This window comes from Lissotriton helveticus, chromosome 3_1 (genome assembly GCF_964261635.1).
Source record: "Lissotriton helveticus chromosome 3_1, aLisHel1.1, whole genome shotgun sequence".
NCBI classification, from domain to species: domain Eukaryota; kingdom Metazoa; phylum Chordata; class Amphibia; order Caudata; family Salamandridae; genus Lissotriton; species Lissotriton helveticus.
In genome coordinates this window covers 419,959,847-419,973,226 of record NC_136061.1, presented here as the reverse complement: position 1 = coordinate 419,973,226, position 13,380 = coordinate 419,959,847, and the positions used below count along the sequence as shown (strand labels likewise).

General features: G+C 42.6%; 1 protein-coding gene across 2 annotated transcripts in view; it reads right to left on the bottom strand.

Annotated features, from left to right (window-relative positions):
* NBEAL1 (neurobeachin like 1) overlaps window positions 1-13,380 on the bottom strand; it is a 1,045,477-nt gene that overhangs the window by 679,713 nt on the left and 352,384 nt on the right. For both annotated transcript variants that reach the window (XM_078680248.1, XM_078680249.1), the window contains exon 4: window positions 10,122-10,283. In XM_078680248.1, coding sequence (XP_078536374.1) covers window positions 10,122-10,283 — 162 coding nt within the window. The remainder of the gene's footprint in view (window positions 1-10,121; window positions 10,284-13,380) is intronic.

Here is a 13,380-nt window from a genome sequence, read left to right as displayed (position 1 = left end):
TTAGTTCTCTATTTTGTGGCTCTCATTCCATTCTCCTTTTGCCCTGTTAAACTCTGCCTCATCATGTTGCCTCCTCTCCTGCCTCGGCTGCCCTACGCGATCCCCGGCCTCTCATGCTCTGTGGATGTTCCGGTCCATCGTCTTTTGTCCTTTGTCACCATCGACCCTAGGTTTAGCTTCTCACCCTTGATTGGCCGGGTTCAAAAAACCTGTGCTCTGTTACAATCGGCTGCCCTCTGCACTGGGTTTTGATTCATTTGCTCTCTCTTGTATTGTTTCTGCTACCTGTAGCCTTTTTGCTTTTTCTTTTTGGCTGTGTTTCAATCCACTGTATGCCATGTTAATCTCTGCTTCCCTGTTTTCCGTAGCTCCTACCTCTGTGGTTCTGTGTATCTTCATACCCCACTCTTATGTTTTGAAGTCTTTCTTATAGCTCCTAACCTTCCATCCTGGAAATCTAAGTACTAGACAATTCCCAGGACACAAAATTGGGAAGCCCATTATCACTTAGCCCCACCCTGCTCACATTCATTACAATATGAGGCAGTCATGCCTCTAAGACTCCACCAATGACAAAGTAAGCTTTGGTGTATGTGCCCGTCCCTTCTCTTACCACATCCTGTCTCGTCCGACATCAATGGATTGGGCCGCCTGCGGGACAGTGGCTGCAGCATCTTCAGCTGGAAGGGGCGAGTGTCTCACTTGGCAGTGCTGGTGGGCCCTTTGCAGGTTCTAAGGCTTCTTTCTGCTCACACTGAGGCAGCATAGGGGGCCACAGAGTTCAGCAGGTCACCACAGAGTTGGGCAGACTCAGTCTGCAAGACTGGAGACCCCTTGATATTGCCTGGTTTAGCACTGAAACATGCTGCTTGCCACATCAGCTGTTTGGGAGGAGTAGGCAATTGTGGAAAGGCAAAGCACTCACCTCCGTGACTCATCGCCCTCTACTGGCAGACTTCAGGAAAGGACCAATGTTGCCAAAGAGGGGGCATATTTGTTTCTTAGGTTACATTTATGATTAGTTATGAGTTAGTAAGTGGGCAGTTTCAAACTAATAGTAAAAAATAACGATTGGTGAAAAGAGTTTGCTGCGCCCCAATATGATTGGTCACTTTTCAGCCAGTGGGTTGTGAATATATAGCCTACTTCTTCATTTCTGCAGGGTGCTGTAGCATTCTGTGAATTGGGGAGCAAAAGACAAGAGAAGAGTAAGCCTGTATGTTCCTCTTCTTCTGATGACGGTGGAGATCTGCCTAAAACAAGCAGATTGAGATCTAAATCAAAATCTACTGCTCTTATGTCAGCTTGCCAAGTGCAGCAGATTATCGAGACGGCTGTATGCATGGTGGTACAGAAGGAAAACATAGAAGAAGAAATCTCATAACCGACATCTGATCCTCCATGTGAACTTTCATCAGGCTCGGATTCAGAGGTCCCCAGCACAACTATGAGCAAAAATGTAAGGCGAGGCAAGATCCATCAGTTATTCAAACACATAAGAGAAAATCTGGGGTTTGAACTTGCACCTGCACAAACGGATTTTGAAGGCCTTTTTCCACAGTATGAAAGGCAACCACAAACTGCAAAGCCCATTCATAAGAAAATTAAAGATTTGATTTATAGGCAATTAAAGGAGATGGAACAGTCTGTGAGCTAGCGATTGATACGAAAACCTATAGCTTGGCCAAATCTGAGAAACTCCTTCCTCATAATGTCAAGTTAGATGCTGTTCCAGCTCCCTTTATTGGCTGAACTTTGGTAAATCCAGAAGATTGTTCACTATTAGATCCAGTTGACAGTAAAATGGACAGTGGATTGAAGAAGTCTTTTCCAGCCAATAATTTGGTCCTGAAAGCCTGAGCTGATGTGGTGTTTACCTCATAGCATCTGGTAAGGGATTTTAAGTATTTGTCTGTAGCTATCCATGAAGGCACTGACTACACATATCTGTTGGTACAAATAGAGCAAGAGGCAAAATTCATGACATATATATCATCAGATGTTTTGAAATCTGCAGCCAGGAGCAATTTGGGAATGAGGGACTGAAACACTGAAGTTTCAGAAATATCTACTATGTTAAAAATTCCATTTGAGGGCTGTAAGTTGTTCAGACAGAAGTTGGACCCTATGATTACAAAACACATGTGGCCCTACAAAGGAGGTTCTAAATGATCCTTTAAATAAGGGTGTGGGAATCATCAGAAAGTGTATTAAAGGGTTACAACTAATACAATTCACAGAGCAAGAAGTTTCAGCAGAAGAACTCAACCAAGGCTTCAGAGTCAGTTAATCAGGAAGGTCCAAAGTGAAAGTTTTGACTACTGTCGATCTCCTTCTGAAGCAGAGTAGTAGGAGGAAGGAAAATGTATTTCTACGATGTATGGCACAAAAGCAATACAGAACGGTGGGTCTTGAGTATTATCAGGGTAGGTTATCAACTATTTCAGGTGGTTACTCATCTGTCTAACCCCCCTGCTCCGCACCTAGAAGGATCTCAGTCTCTATCGGATTCCTTGGCCAAATTTTTCGAGGATAAAGTTAGTTCCATCTTTTTGACCTTTTCTCACTCCTCTCGCTCTCCTATCCCCAAGGTACTCCCTACTAATAACTCACCTAACTTTTTAGCCTTTGAAGCGACTACCCAGGAACACATTCAACATCTTGTTGCCTGTACTAAATCCGGGTCCCCCCTTGACCCGTGTCCTCCTGCCATCTAGAATCTCATCCCGGAAGCTATTTCTCCAGCTCTAACTACAATCTGTAATGCAATGTTTCTAACAGGCACTTATCCATCTGTTTGGAAGAAGGCTATCATCAAGCCACTTTTAAAAAAGCCCACTTTGGACCCTCTTCTGCCCGCCAGCTACAGACCTATTGCCTGTCTTCCCTTCCCAGCAAAGATTTTCGAAAAAATCATGAACACGCAACTTTCGAAATTCATTAGCGACAACGACCTACTTGACGACACCCAATTTGGGTTCAGACAAGGTCATGGAACGGAGACAGCGCTACTCAAAGCAGCAGATGAGATAAGGACCACAATGGACAAGGGAGGATCTGCGGTTTTAATACTTTTAGATCTCTCCGCTGCTTTTGACACGGTCGATCATGTCATCTTGATCGACCGTGTCTCGGCCTTAGGAATAAAAAGCAAAGCCAAAGAACTCCTTGCCTCGTTCCTGGCCAACCGTCCTCAGACAGTTAAGATGGGCAATTACACCTCCCAGACCTTTTCTCTCCCTTGCGGGGTACCACAGGGCTCCTCACTAAGTCCGACACTTTTTAACATCTATGTTTCGGACTTAGCGAGGGTTATAAAATCTTATGGAATTGCCCTAACAACCTATGCGGATGACACCCAACTGGTGTTATCGGTATATAACGATGGTACTTCAATCGCAGCCAACTTTCAAGAGGGAATGAAGGCAATAAGTTCCTGGATGTCATCTAACTGTCTCAAATTAAACTCTGATAAGACAGCGGTGATGACATTCGGGAACTTGCAACCTATCTGGTCCCCTCAGTGGTGGCCACCTCAGATGGGAGCGCCCCCCCAACCGGTAGTCAAGGTACGTAATCTGGGAGTCATATTTGACAACAAGATGACTTTCCTTCAACATGCCAACTCGGTGGTATCCTCATCCTTTTATATTCTAAAAAGGATAAAAAAACTAATTCCATACTTACCGCCGTCTGCGGGCAAAACTCTAATTAGCACCCTGGTGTTTTCAAGAACAGACTACTACAACGCCCTCCTACTGAACGCTCAAGAAAAGGTCCTCAACAGATTACAGACGGTGCAAAACGCCGCGGCCAGGATTTTACTAGCCATTCCCAAATTCACATCCACCTCCCCCTACATCAGAAAGTTGCACTGGCTCCCAGTCAGGAGTCGGATTAAATTTAAGGCTTTATGCATAGCCTACAAAGCCATCAATAATCCAGGTCCACTGTTCCTAAAAAAAACTCTCTGCCCGCTTGAGCATTCAAGAACCTTACGATCATCAACAGCCCATCTGCTGAAGGTTCCACGCACAAGAAAGACCAACTGGGGAGACAGATGCTTTACCATAGCGACAGCCAAACTGTGGAATACGTTACCATTCCATATTAAAACCGCTCCCACGCTTCTGGACTTTAGAAAGAAGCTTAAGACCTGGTTGTTTTCTGCATAAACGACCACTTTTCTTCTCAAGAGAGAGTTCTGTTACGCCAGCGCCGAGACACCCGTAAGGGTATTTGCGCGCTTTAAAAATCGCATTAAATAAATAAATAAATAAATAAATAAATCAAATAATCGCTGATGTTTGGCCTCCAGCACCAGGAGTCATCCCTACTCCTGTTACCAAGAATCAGATTAGGATACAAGCCCTGCAGGAGGGAGTTCAAGCATTAATAAAGAAAGAAGCAATTATTCCACTTCTTCCACAGGTGGTAGGGAATGGTGTATATTTTATATATTTTCTAGTACAATAGGCCTCAGAAGAGTTAAATCCGGTGTTGGATCTAAAGAGATGCAATATTTGGGTAAAAATAATAAATTTCTGAACGATAGCATTGCAGAGGATCATTCCAATGATCTTGAAGAGAGACTTTCTAGTGATCACTGATCAAGAGGATGTTTTATCTTCACATCCCGATACATACAAAACATCAGAAATTCCTGTGCATTGCCATAGAGGTTCTTCATTTTCAGCTCAGGTTCCTCCCTATTGATCTGAAGTCAGCTTCTCAAGTTTTCACCAAGGTAGGGGCATTGCTCTATCAAGAAGAGATTTTTATTCACCCATATCTGGACAAGAGGCTATTTCATTCCTCGTTAAGCACTCTAACAGATATTTATAAGAGAAGGGTACACTTGGTGCTAAAGGAGCAAGGCTTTTTAACCAACATGCAAAGTTCCCAGCTGTTGCCATTACAAGGACAACTGCTCATGAAGGTCAGGAAATAAAACGCTTCAGTGATTCTGACAGTGCCAACATTGCCCGCTCTTGCTGGTATTCTCTCCTGATTTCAATGAAGTTTTGTCAGGAGTTTCTACTTCCGATTTCTCCACCACCTCTGGTGTTTCCTTCTCTACATTAAGACACTATAGCGAAGCTCAGGTTGACGACCTAGAGTGTCAAAGGGAAGGGCTGATAAAAAGAGGTATTTTTAGGTGCTGGCCTGGACCTCAATCTTCGAGAAAGGTTCCTACAGTACAGCCATTCGCAAAGCACTCGGGGGATTTCAGTATGTGGTGTTGAGAGAAGAGTTTGCTTCAATAAGAGGCACATTTAGTTCAGGTTTTATCCTTCCTTCAGAACTGGTTTTCCCTCATGTTAAAGGTTTCCCTACCGAAGTGCCAGCCAGCAGTCATTAGAGGGGTTCAGAGCTACCTGCGATAATCTGTTGGATGAACAGGCATTGGTTTGGAAATTCCTCAATAGAATAATATAAGTCCTCAAATAGTGGTGTTGCCTGCCTCTTAGGACTTGCAATAGTGCTGGATGCCTTAAAGGATACTCCCTCTGAATCCTTGGATCAGGTGAATACTAGAATGTTGACTTTAAAGTACTTTTTCTGGGGGGTTATGATTTCGAAAGGAAGACTTGGGGAATTGGGTTAATTGGGTTATTTGTCTTACAAGGATGCATTTTAGAGTGTTTATGAGTATAGGAGTATTTTAAGGCTTTGTCCCCACTTTATTCCCAAAGTTAACTTGTCATTCCATAGGGATCCGGAGAAAAGACCTCCCAGTCAGGAAAAACATCTGCATGCAGACATAAGAAGAGCAGTTCTCAAAATCTGAACAGAGTGTCAGGTTTTAGAATGTCATCTTCCTTATTAGTACATTTTGGACCAACCAAAAAGGGAGTAAAACTTGTAGTGCAGACATGAAGTAGGTGGATTATGTCCCTCATCACTTTAGCCTAAAGGGCAGTCGGATTAACTTCCCCTCAAGGAGCCCAGGGCAGATCAAACAGAGCTAAGTCGTTTTTCCCTGGCAGATAATTCAAGCGGCCTCCATATTCGAGATATGCATGGCAGCTACATGACTTCCCCGTCCACCTTTATGAAGTATTACAGAATAATGCAGGTGGTCTTTAATTAAGCATTTGGTTCAAAGTTTCATTCCTCTATGGAACGAAGAGGTGGGGAAAGGTAAGATTTATTAAATTCTGAGAATTCAAATTTCAGTTGTCTTGGTTTGTTTTGCTTGGGTACATTTTGTGTTGAAATGGATGGGGGTTGGGGGGGCGAAGTGGTAATGATTAATTTACTTAGCGGTAATCGCATTCATCTGAGTCCCTCCTTCGCTAACATTCATTACCTCTCTCACTGCCTCCCTTTTTCTCCAGGCCAACTGATTTGCTGAGGCTTGTGATTGACAGGATGTGGTGGGGAGGGACATAATTACAAACGCTTGTTTTGTTATTGGTGGTGTCTGGAAGGCATGACTGTCTCATGTTTTACTGAATTACAACAAGTGAAGGACTCAAAGGAACGTAATTACCGCTAAGTAATTAAAACATTCCCTCATTCCTTGGTCTTGCCTGCAGCCTTTTGTATTCTTATTTCAAAGAAACATGGAACGATCAGTCACTCTTCTTCCTATAGTCTATGTGAGACTTTTTATAAATCACCAGGTGAAACTAGGAACAATCTAATTTTAAAAAAATAGCATCTTCACTACTTAATATACATTAAAGATGCAACTGAGTAACATCAGTCTAAGCAGCAACAACTTCTGTCGTTTCTGTGCCCTACTTTTTGGGAGAATAAAGCACGTATAAGGGGAAACAGTCAGTTGAGCTGTCAGTTGTAACGCTGCATGTAGCTGCAGTAAAGATGGAAATGCTTAAATATCCTAGTCTTGTTAGTCTGGTGTGAAGGTCAGTTTCCAGTTCAGCAGTTCGACCTATTTCACAGGCCACTGTCCTTTGTGCAGCCCCATAGATAATTCTGATTACAAATTAGCTGCATCTCAATGGAGTGCCTGCAAATTAGTGGAAATACTCCCTGTTGATTCAGGACTCATGAATTGTACTCCATGAAAAAAGAATAAGAATGTCTGATACCAGCACAAAGCACCTAGTGGCTGTCTTGGTGTAAGCATAACTTGCTGTTATCCGCTTTGTGAGCACAGATCTGGACCATGCCTGGGAAAGTCTGAGATGAGAAGTTGTCGTTTAACCTGTAGAAATCAAGTTGGTGGCCAGTATATCAAATTTGTAGATGAGGCCTAATGGCTATCGCTACTCCTTTTAGAATTGGGGAACCAGGCTTAAGTCCTGATATCTTCTCAAAATCCTTTGATTCTGGGCAAAGTCGGTTGAGCTCCCTGTGCCTAAAAAAATGACCTGATGTAATGTAACATAATGCTCATGTAAAGAACTATAATGCCCGTGGGAAGTTGGTACTATATAAAAACTGCACAAAAAAACATAATATTTCTAAAATAAATATGTCCATTACTAAGAGTGTGACTGGATCCCTTGGGTCTAGTTCTTCAAATAAAAGTTGAAAAAGAATATTCAATATCAATGTAAGTTTAAGCACATCAGTGCTACTCATATTTATAAAGGCTTTATGTTATCACTACTTCTTTCTGAACCCTGATCAAATGTTGGTGTGATTGGGAAGCTATTTGATTCTACGTTTTCTGTATTACTGCTACAGTAGGACTGTTGTATATGCCAGTAAAATGTGCCTACCTCTACTGTCTATGGCATATGATTGTCACATTTTTATAACCTTGGGTTTGTTGAAATTTAGATTTCCATGTGCTATTTCTGTTATAAAACATGACTATATTTAAGATGGTTGTAGCTTAATATGTGTTATCAAGGCTCGACTATTGTAACCTATTTTAGACCGGTCAAGCTGATGCCTTGGTTAATCAACAGGGTTGGTTTACACTTGCATCCTGTGAAGCACAGAATTAAATTTAAGATATTGTGCTTGTTGCTTAGTCTTTTATGGAAGGATGAAGTCCCTATTATCATCTCAATATAAGACTTATACTCCCATGACGCCCTCCACTCTTAAACGACTCCACTATACTCTACTCCAAAAGTGAAAAAAGCTCCGATTGGCAGAAGAGCCTTAAAAATATGTGGTCCACAGCCATGGAAAGAACTATTTACTAAATTAAAAGCAATTCCTTATACTAGTTTTAGGAAACCTTTTAAAACACACCTTTATGCTAATTCTGGCTATATTCAAGCACTCTGCTTGTCATTCTAGTTGAAATTAGTGCTAAGATTGTTTAGGTGTATGCTCACGCGCTTTACAGAATAGTGCACAAGGTATCCGTGTCCTTTTTTTCCACAAAGGTTCAGTATACCACACACAGTACCTTACATTTGATTACTTGTGCCAGTGGTACCCAGTGGAGTCTTTCCTGGCTGGGGTGATGTCATCAGACTTCCTTATAGTCAGGAACTGAGAGGCAGTGTGACTGTGATCCTAGGGAGATCGTGGACCTTTTTCTTTGGTGCCTCTGCATAAACAATAATTTTGATAGGAACAGACAAGGGCTCTTGTGAGCTCAATTCAAAGCACTGTCTGAGAAGTGAGAGGACAATTCAGTTGCAGTTTGGTCATTGTTTTGATGACTTTAATCTATCCCAGAAACAAAAGGTCCTGATAAAGCCTCTCCCCAAGGATTTTCACTTTGTGTGCTCGGATCAAGGGCATGCTCAGTTACCGGGACCATTAGAATGGTGCTGAGTTGTCCCCGTGCCCCTAGTAATCAAGATTTTGGTTTTGGATCTTTTCCTCCATCCAATAGTGGTTGTCGTCCAGGCAGCCTGAGATTTAGTTTCAGGGATCCTGGTTACCCAGCTCAGTGTTGTCCTGTATCTCATACATCTGCAACTGCATATGATGTGGTGAATTTATTTCTGGTATAGGTCGCAAGCTGATGTTTAACTATAAGAGTTCTTAGATATATTACAAGGAATAGGACATCTTCTGAGGTTAAAGGATCTACTGCAATTTGATGACTAACATTATGCACAATGCATAAAAGGAGGGAGTGACGTTAGGCCAAGCATCGTGGGAATTCAAAATTACTCCTTTTTTGAAAATTAAGATCCATAGAAAGTGGTGGCAAACAATAGCCAAAAAGAACACTCAAAGCCTCATTGCGGACAAAAAGTTTGAAATAAAAAATGAGAAAAACAAATAATGCAGCTAAAAGTCTGAAAACGTTTACTATGAAATAATATTACATTAATTTGAACTAAGTTAAGAGAAAAGGGGTCAGTAAAAAATGGGAGCAAGTGTTAGTGCAACACAAGAAGTTGTCAAAAGGTTATGGTAAGGGACAGGTTAAGAGTACATTAGTGAAAAGGGTGCAAGTGAAGGTGATGGTTTACAAACGGTTAGTGTTAGCGTGAGGGCTACGGATTGAGATAGGATAAAAGTAGGGATTAGAGTCAGGGTTAAAAGTTAGAGCTGGCGTACTTCACAGAGTGGATTTAGCGATGAGGTTAACGTTAGGGCGAGAGAGGGTGAGATCCAATGTTAAGATAATGGTGAGGGTCACATAATGTAACTTATGATCACAGTGTATGGATAGGGTTTAAGGATAGGGTTAAGTTTAGGGTTGGAAAAAGGAGTTACAGGACATAACAGAAAGGAAGACAGCTATAAAAAAATATGGTTACATTTAAAACGTAATGTAAAATACACAGGCTGTATTTTATATCTAGCGAAATGTTTCAAAACATTAGTCTCAAATTTGCGTTCAAACTAACTTCCACCTATATTCAGTCAGTCTATTTTCTAATCTTTAGTAGCATCTAGATACCTTACCTGGAAAAGGGAAACGCTGTATGTACAGTACAAAGTGGCAACCCCAACCCTAGATTTCACATTTATAGGCTGTGACAGAGGTACATAACAATATACAATTGGTCAAAAACTGGGGCATTGAGAACATGGGGAATACTCTAAGTATATGTATCACAGAAAGTAAACAAGGAGAGTCAAAGAGTTTTTTAGGAAACTTTTGAGTCTCAGTAAAATAATTAAGGACGTTAACAAAGATTAGGTTACTAAGAGACTGCGCTCTAACTCAGTTGGCACTACAATGCATGGCATGTTCAATGGAAAATGAATAAGTACTGTACCTGCAGACAATGATGAAAAATTTGACCAGCAGAAGTGAAAGGGCCTGCTGCTCCTCTTCAAGCCCTTCGGCGGTTTTCTGCACACACTGCAGCAGCTGGTACCGGAGGACCTGCAGAATGTTATCAGGTAGTAAGGATATTCCAGGAGGTACATCATCCACCCTACAATGTAAACAGGAGTTTGAAACAGTACCAAACAACATGGCACACGGTGTGAACGAGCTTAACGCCGCAGAGGAACACAATGCCTGCATCAAACAGAGCTACTGCTGTTACATACATGTCACTCTGCCAATTCTGTGCTGATGGGGGAAGTAGATGAAAATAACATCTAGACTATATCTTTTACCTACAAGTTTGCAATGACGGGGGATGGTCTACATAAAGGTCTGGAATGAACTATGTAAATATGAAGGTACGCCTGGAAAATAAATTATGATAGACTGCAAGATGCCAAGCCAAACCAAGATAAACAAAGCATACACATCCGGTTAGAGAATAATCACTCAGCCGACAGCCCTTAGAATCATTACTCTTTTATATGGTTAGAGTAAAAATGACAGATGTTGGCATGCACACAGGCTCATTCAGCACAACTTCGAACGCAGAAATGAGCCACAGGGTTTTCCTGGATTTATCAAAATGGGCATGTTAAAATGTTGGGCCAGGAGGGAAAGACAGTGTCAGGGAAGTATCCAGCCCAATGGCTTCTTGTAGGGCTATATGAAATTTGTCATCATCATAGTGTGGAGCAAACTCATCCCCACTATCACCATCATCATTAAAAGTTGGATAGCTCTGGTCAGAGTGTGATCCAAACTGTTGCTGGAGCATTGGAGGGTGGCTCCTAGGCAAAGGCAGTGTCTTGTCAGAGTTAAGAGGGATAAGGGCTGGGAGCACAGGGACTGAAGCTAATTTACGCCGACGATATGGTTCTTCTTCGTCATACAAAGAGTGACCTACAAAGTCTCCTGGATGCGACCTCCATATATACCAACAGGAATAGGTTACAGATAAACAAAAAGAAAACCAAAATCCTTGCGGTCCACAATTCTGGGACCAAAAACCTGGTATGGTTGCTAGGCCAGGAAAGTATAGAAGCAACCAGATGTCACAAGTACCTAGGCGTCCCAACAACAACAATAGCAGGTATGTGAATCAGCTGGCAGAATAAAAAAAGAAAGGTACCGTGCTGTCTTTTGCACTTAAATCCATCTACAAAAAACTAAACGGTCCAACATTCGCTCCAATCCTTCAGGTGGCCCAGGCAAAGGTCATCCCTAGCCTATCATATGGGTGTGAGGTTCTAAAAGGGCGCGACAGCAGGCAATTACACAAAATAAATGCAAACATTTACAGAACAATCTTCCATCTTCCCCCTTACACGTCACCAGCACAAATCAGACTGGAATTCTTTATCTGCGGACAGGCACAGGCCCATATGGTGGCCTTCTTAATAAGCTGACACAAGCTTAGGGCGTCCAAGGACGGCAGCCTGACCCACTACTTATGGATTCAGTTGAACACAAGTAGATGGTCGGCGGGGCATTACTATCTGTCCCGCGGCCTCATTTCTCTTGGCATGAGCAACCTTTGGGACTTACAAGTTAGCCAACACGAATTCAAGAGGTTAGCAAAAATCTGTGCCAATCGACTTTCTTCATTAGAAGACAGGGCCAGCCTCTCCGTACGGAACCACGGTTGGATGACTCCAAGCACTTACTCACAGCTGAAACCCCAGACCTACCTAACGATCACTTTTAACGAACTAAGCTCCAGTTCTTAAGGCTGAGAATGGGGGTGATTCCCCTGACCTGTCACCTCCAAAAATGGAAAAGAGACTGTGCCCAGGAAGCGTGTCAGCTCTGCGGCCAACACAGGGAAGATATGATACACGTGATATGCTTGTGCTCTAATCTCTTAGAAGACAGAAGCATCCTATTACGAAGGGGTTGGATTGCAAAGGACATAATAACTTGCAGAGGAGCGGTGTTGGCTTGCCTTGACCCCTTGAACACTACCCTTAACTATGCCTTGGTCAGATTTATGGATTTCTTCACTAAGAAGCTAGAGGAGGCGAGATGTGTGCATGATAGTCGGGCAGGCAACCTGAATCCTTGCCACACTGAGATTACCGTCCCCGGTCACTGACCTACAGACAAGTTTTAGACCCATCATTAATGCATGGCATAAGCAGAGGAGTCTATTTGTTCATACTGTTTTCTAATACAATCTCTCCCCCCGTACTAGGAAGACGCCAAATTCTCCTCCTTAACTGAACACAATCCACAATGGGTCATGGACTGGGCATCAAGCAATAGAGCTTTTAATGTTGCAATGACTCTTTTTCTTAACTCTCAACTGTTTAAATTGGACCTCAGGGGCTTTTTAGATTAGGCTTCTAAGACGCTTCTAAATTTTATATCAAACCTAAGTACCTAGCAATGAATCTCTGTTATTGTATATTGTTGCAATGGTTTTTAACATATCACGCAATAAAGCCATTTAAAAAAAAAATGTTGGTGCTGGGCATGGAGTTAGCTCTGGAGTCAGAATTAATCAGAAATGGGTATAAGAGGCGCAGACGGCACCTAGGGCAGACTCACTGGGGGTAACCAGACATTACGTCATCTCTGATCCATGGGGCCCAAAGGCATGCCAGAGAGAACAGACAGGGTGGCGAAGAAACAGAGCATGGTCTGCTTGAAGCCCTCAACCTGTTGAGGCTTCACTGCCAGACCCAGAAATTAGGGGTGCATTTTGTTCGGCTGCGGAATCGGTTAATCAGTCAGGGAACAAGGTTGAGACCGCGGGGCACTTTTCACATCCTTGCAACTTCTCAGGTGGGGAGTGGAAAGAGTGGGAAGAGGCCCGCCTTTGATTTCCTGAGTCTTTCTTAGATTTTGATTTACCCAAAGACTTGGACCTCGATGTCGGGGGACCGGCCCAAAGAAGTCCTGTTCTTGACTTTGAGCAGAAGTGTCTTTTACGCAACTTTCAATTGTGCTTTCAACATACAGCTTGGCCTTAAGGTCCCAGATCCCCTTCGGGTGTATCAGGGCACACTCCTCACACGACTTGGAGTCATATCCCAACCCAAAACCCAGAGATACACCACGTACAGAACTGCCACAGACAATTGTTTGCAACAGTCACTACAAGGTTTAAACCCTGGAGTTTTCGGAGGGAAGCTGAAAAGAAATTTAGACCAAAAGGACTTATCAAATGATGAGGAAAAAGTTTTGTGTGCGAAGGGACA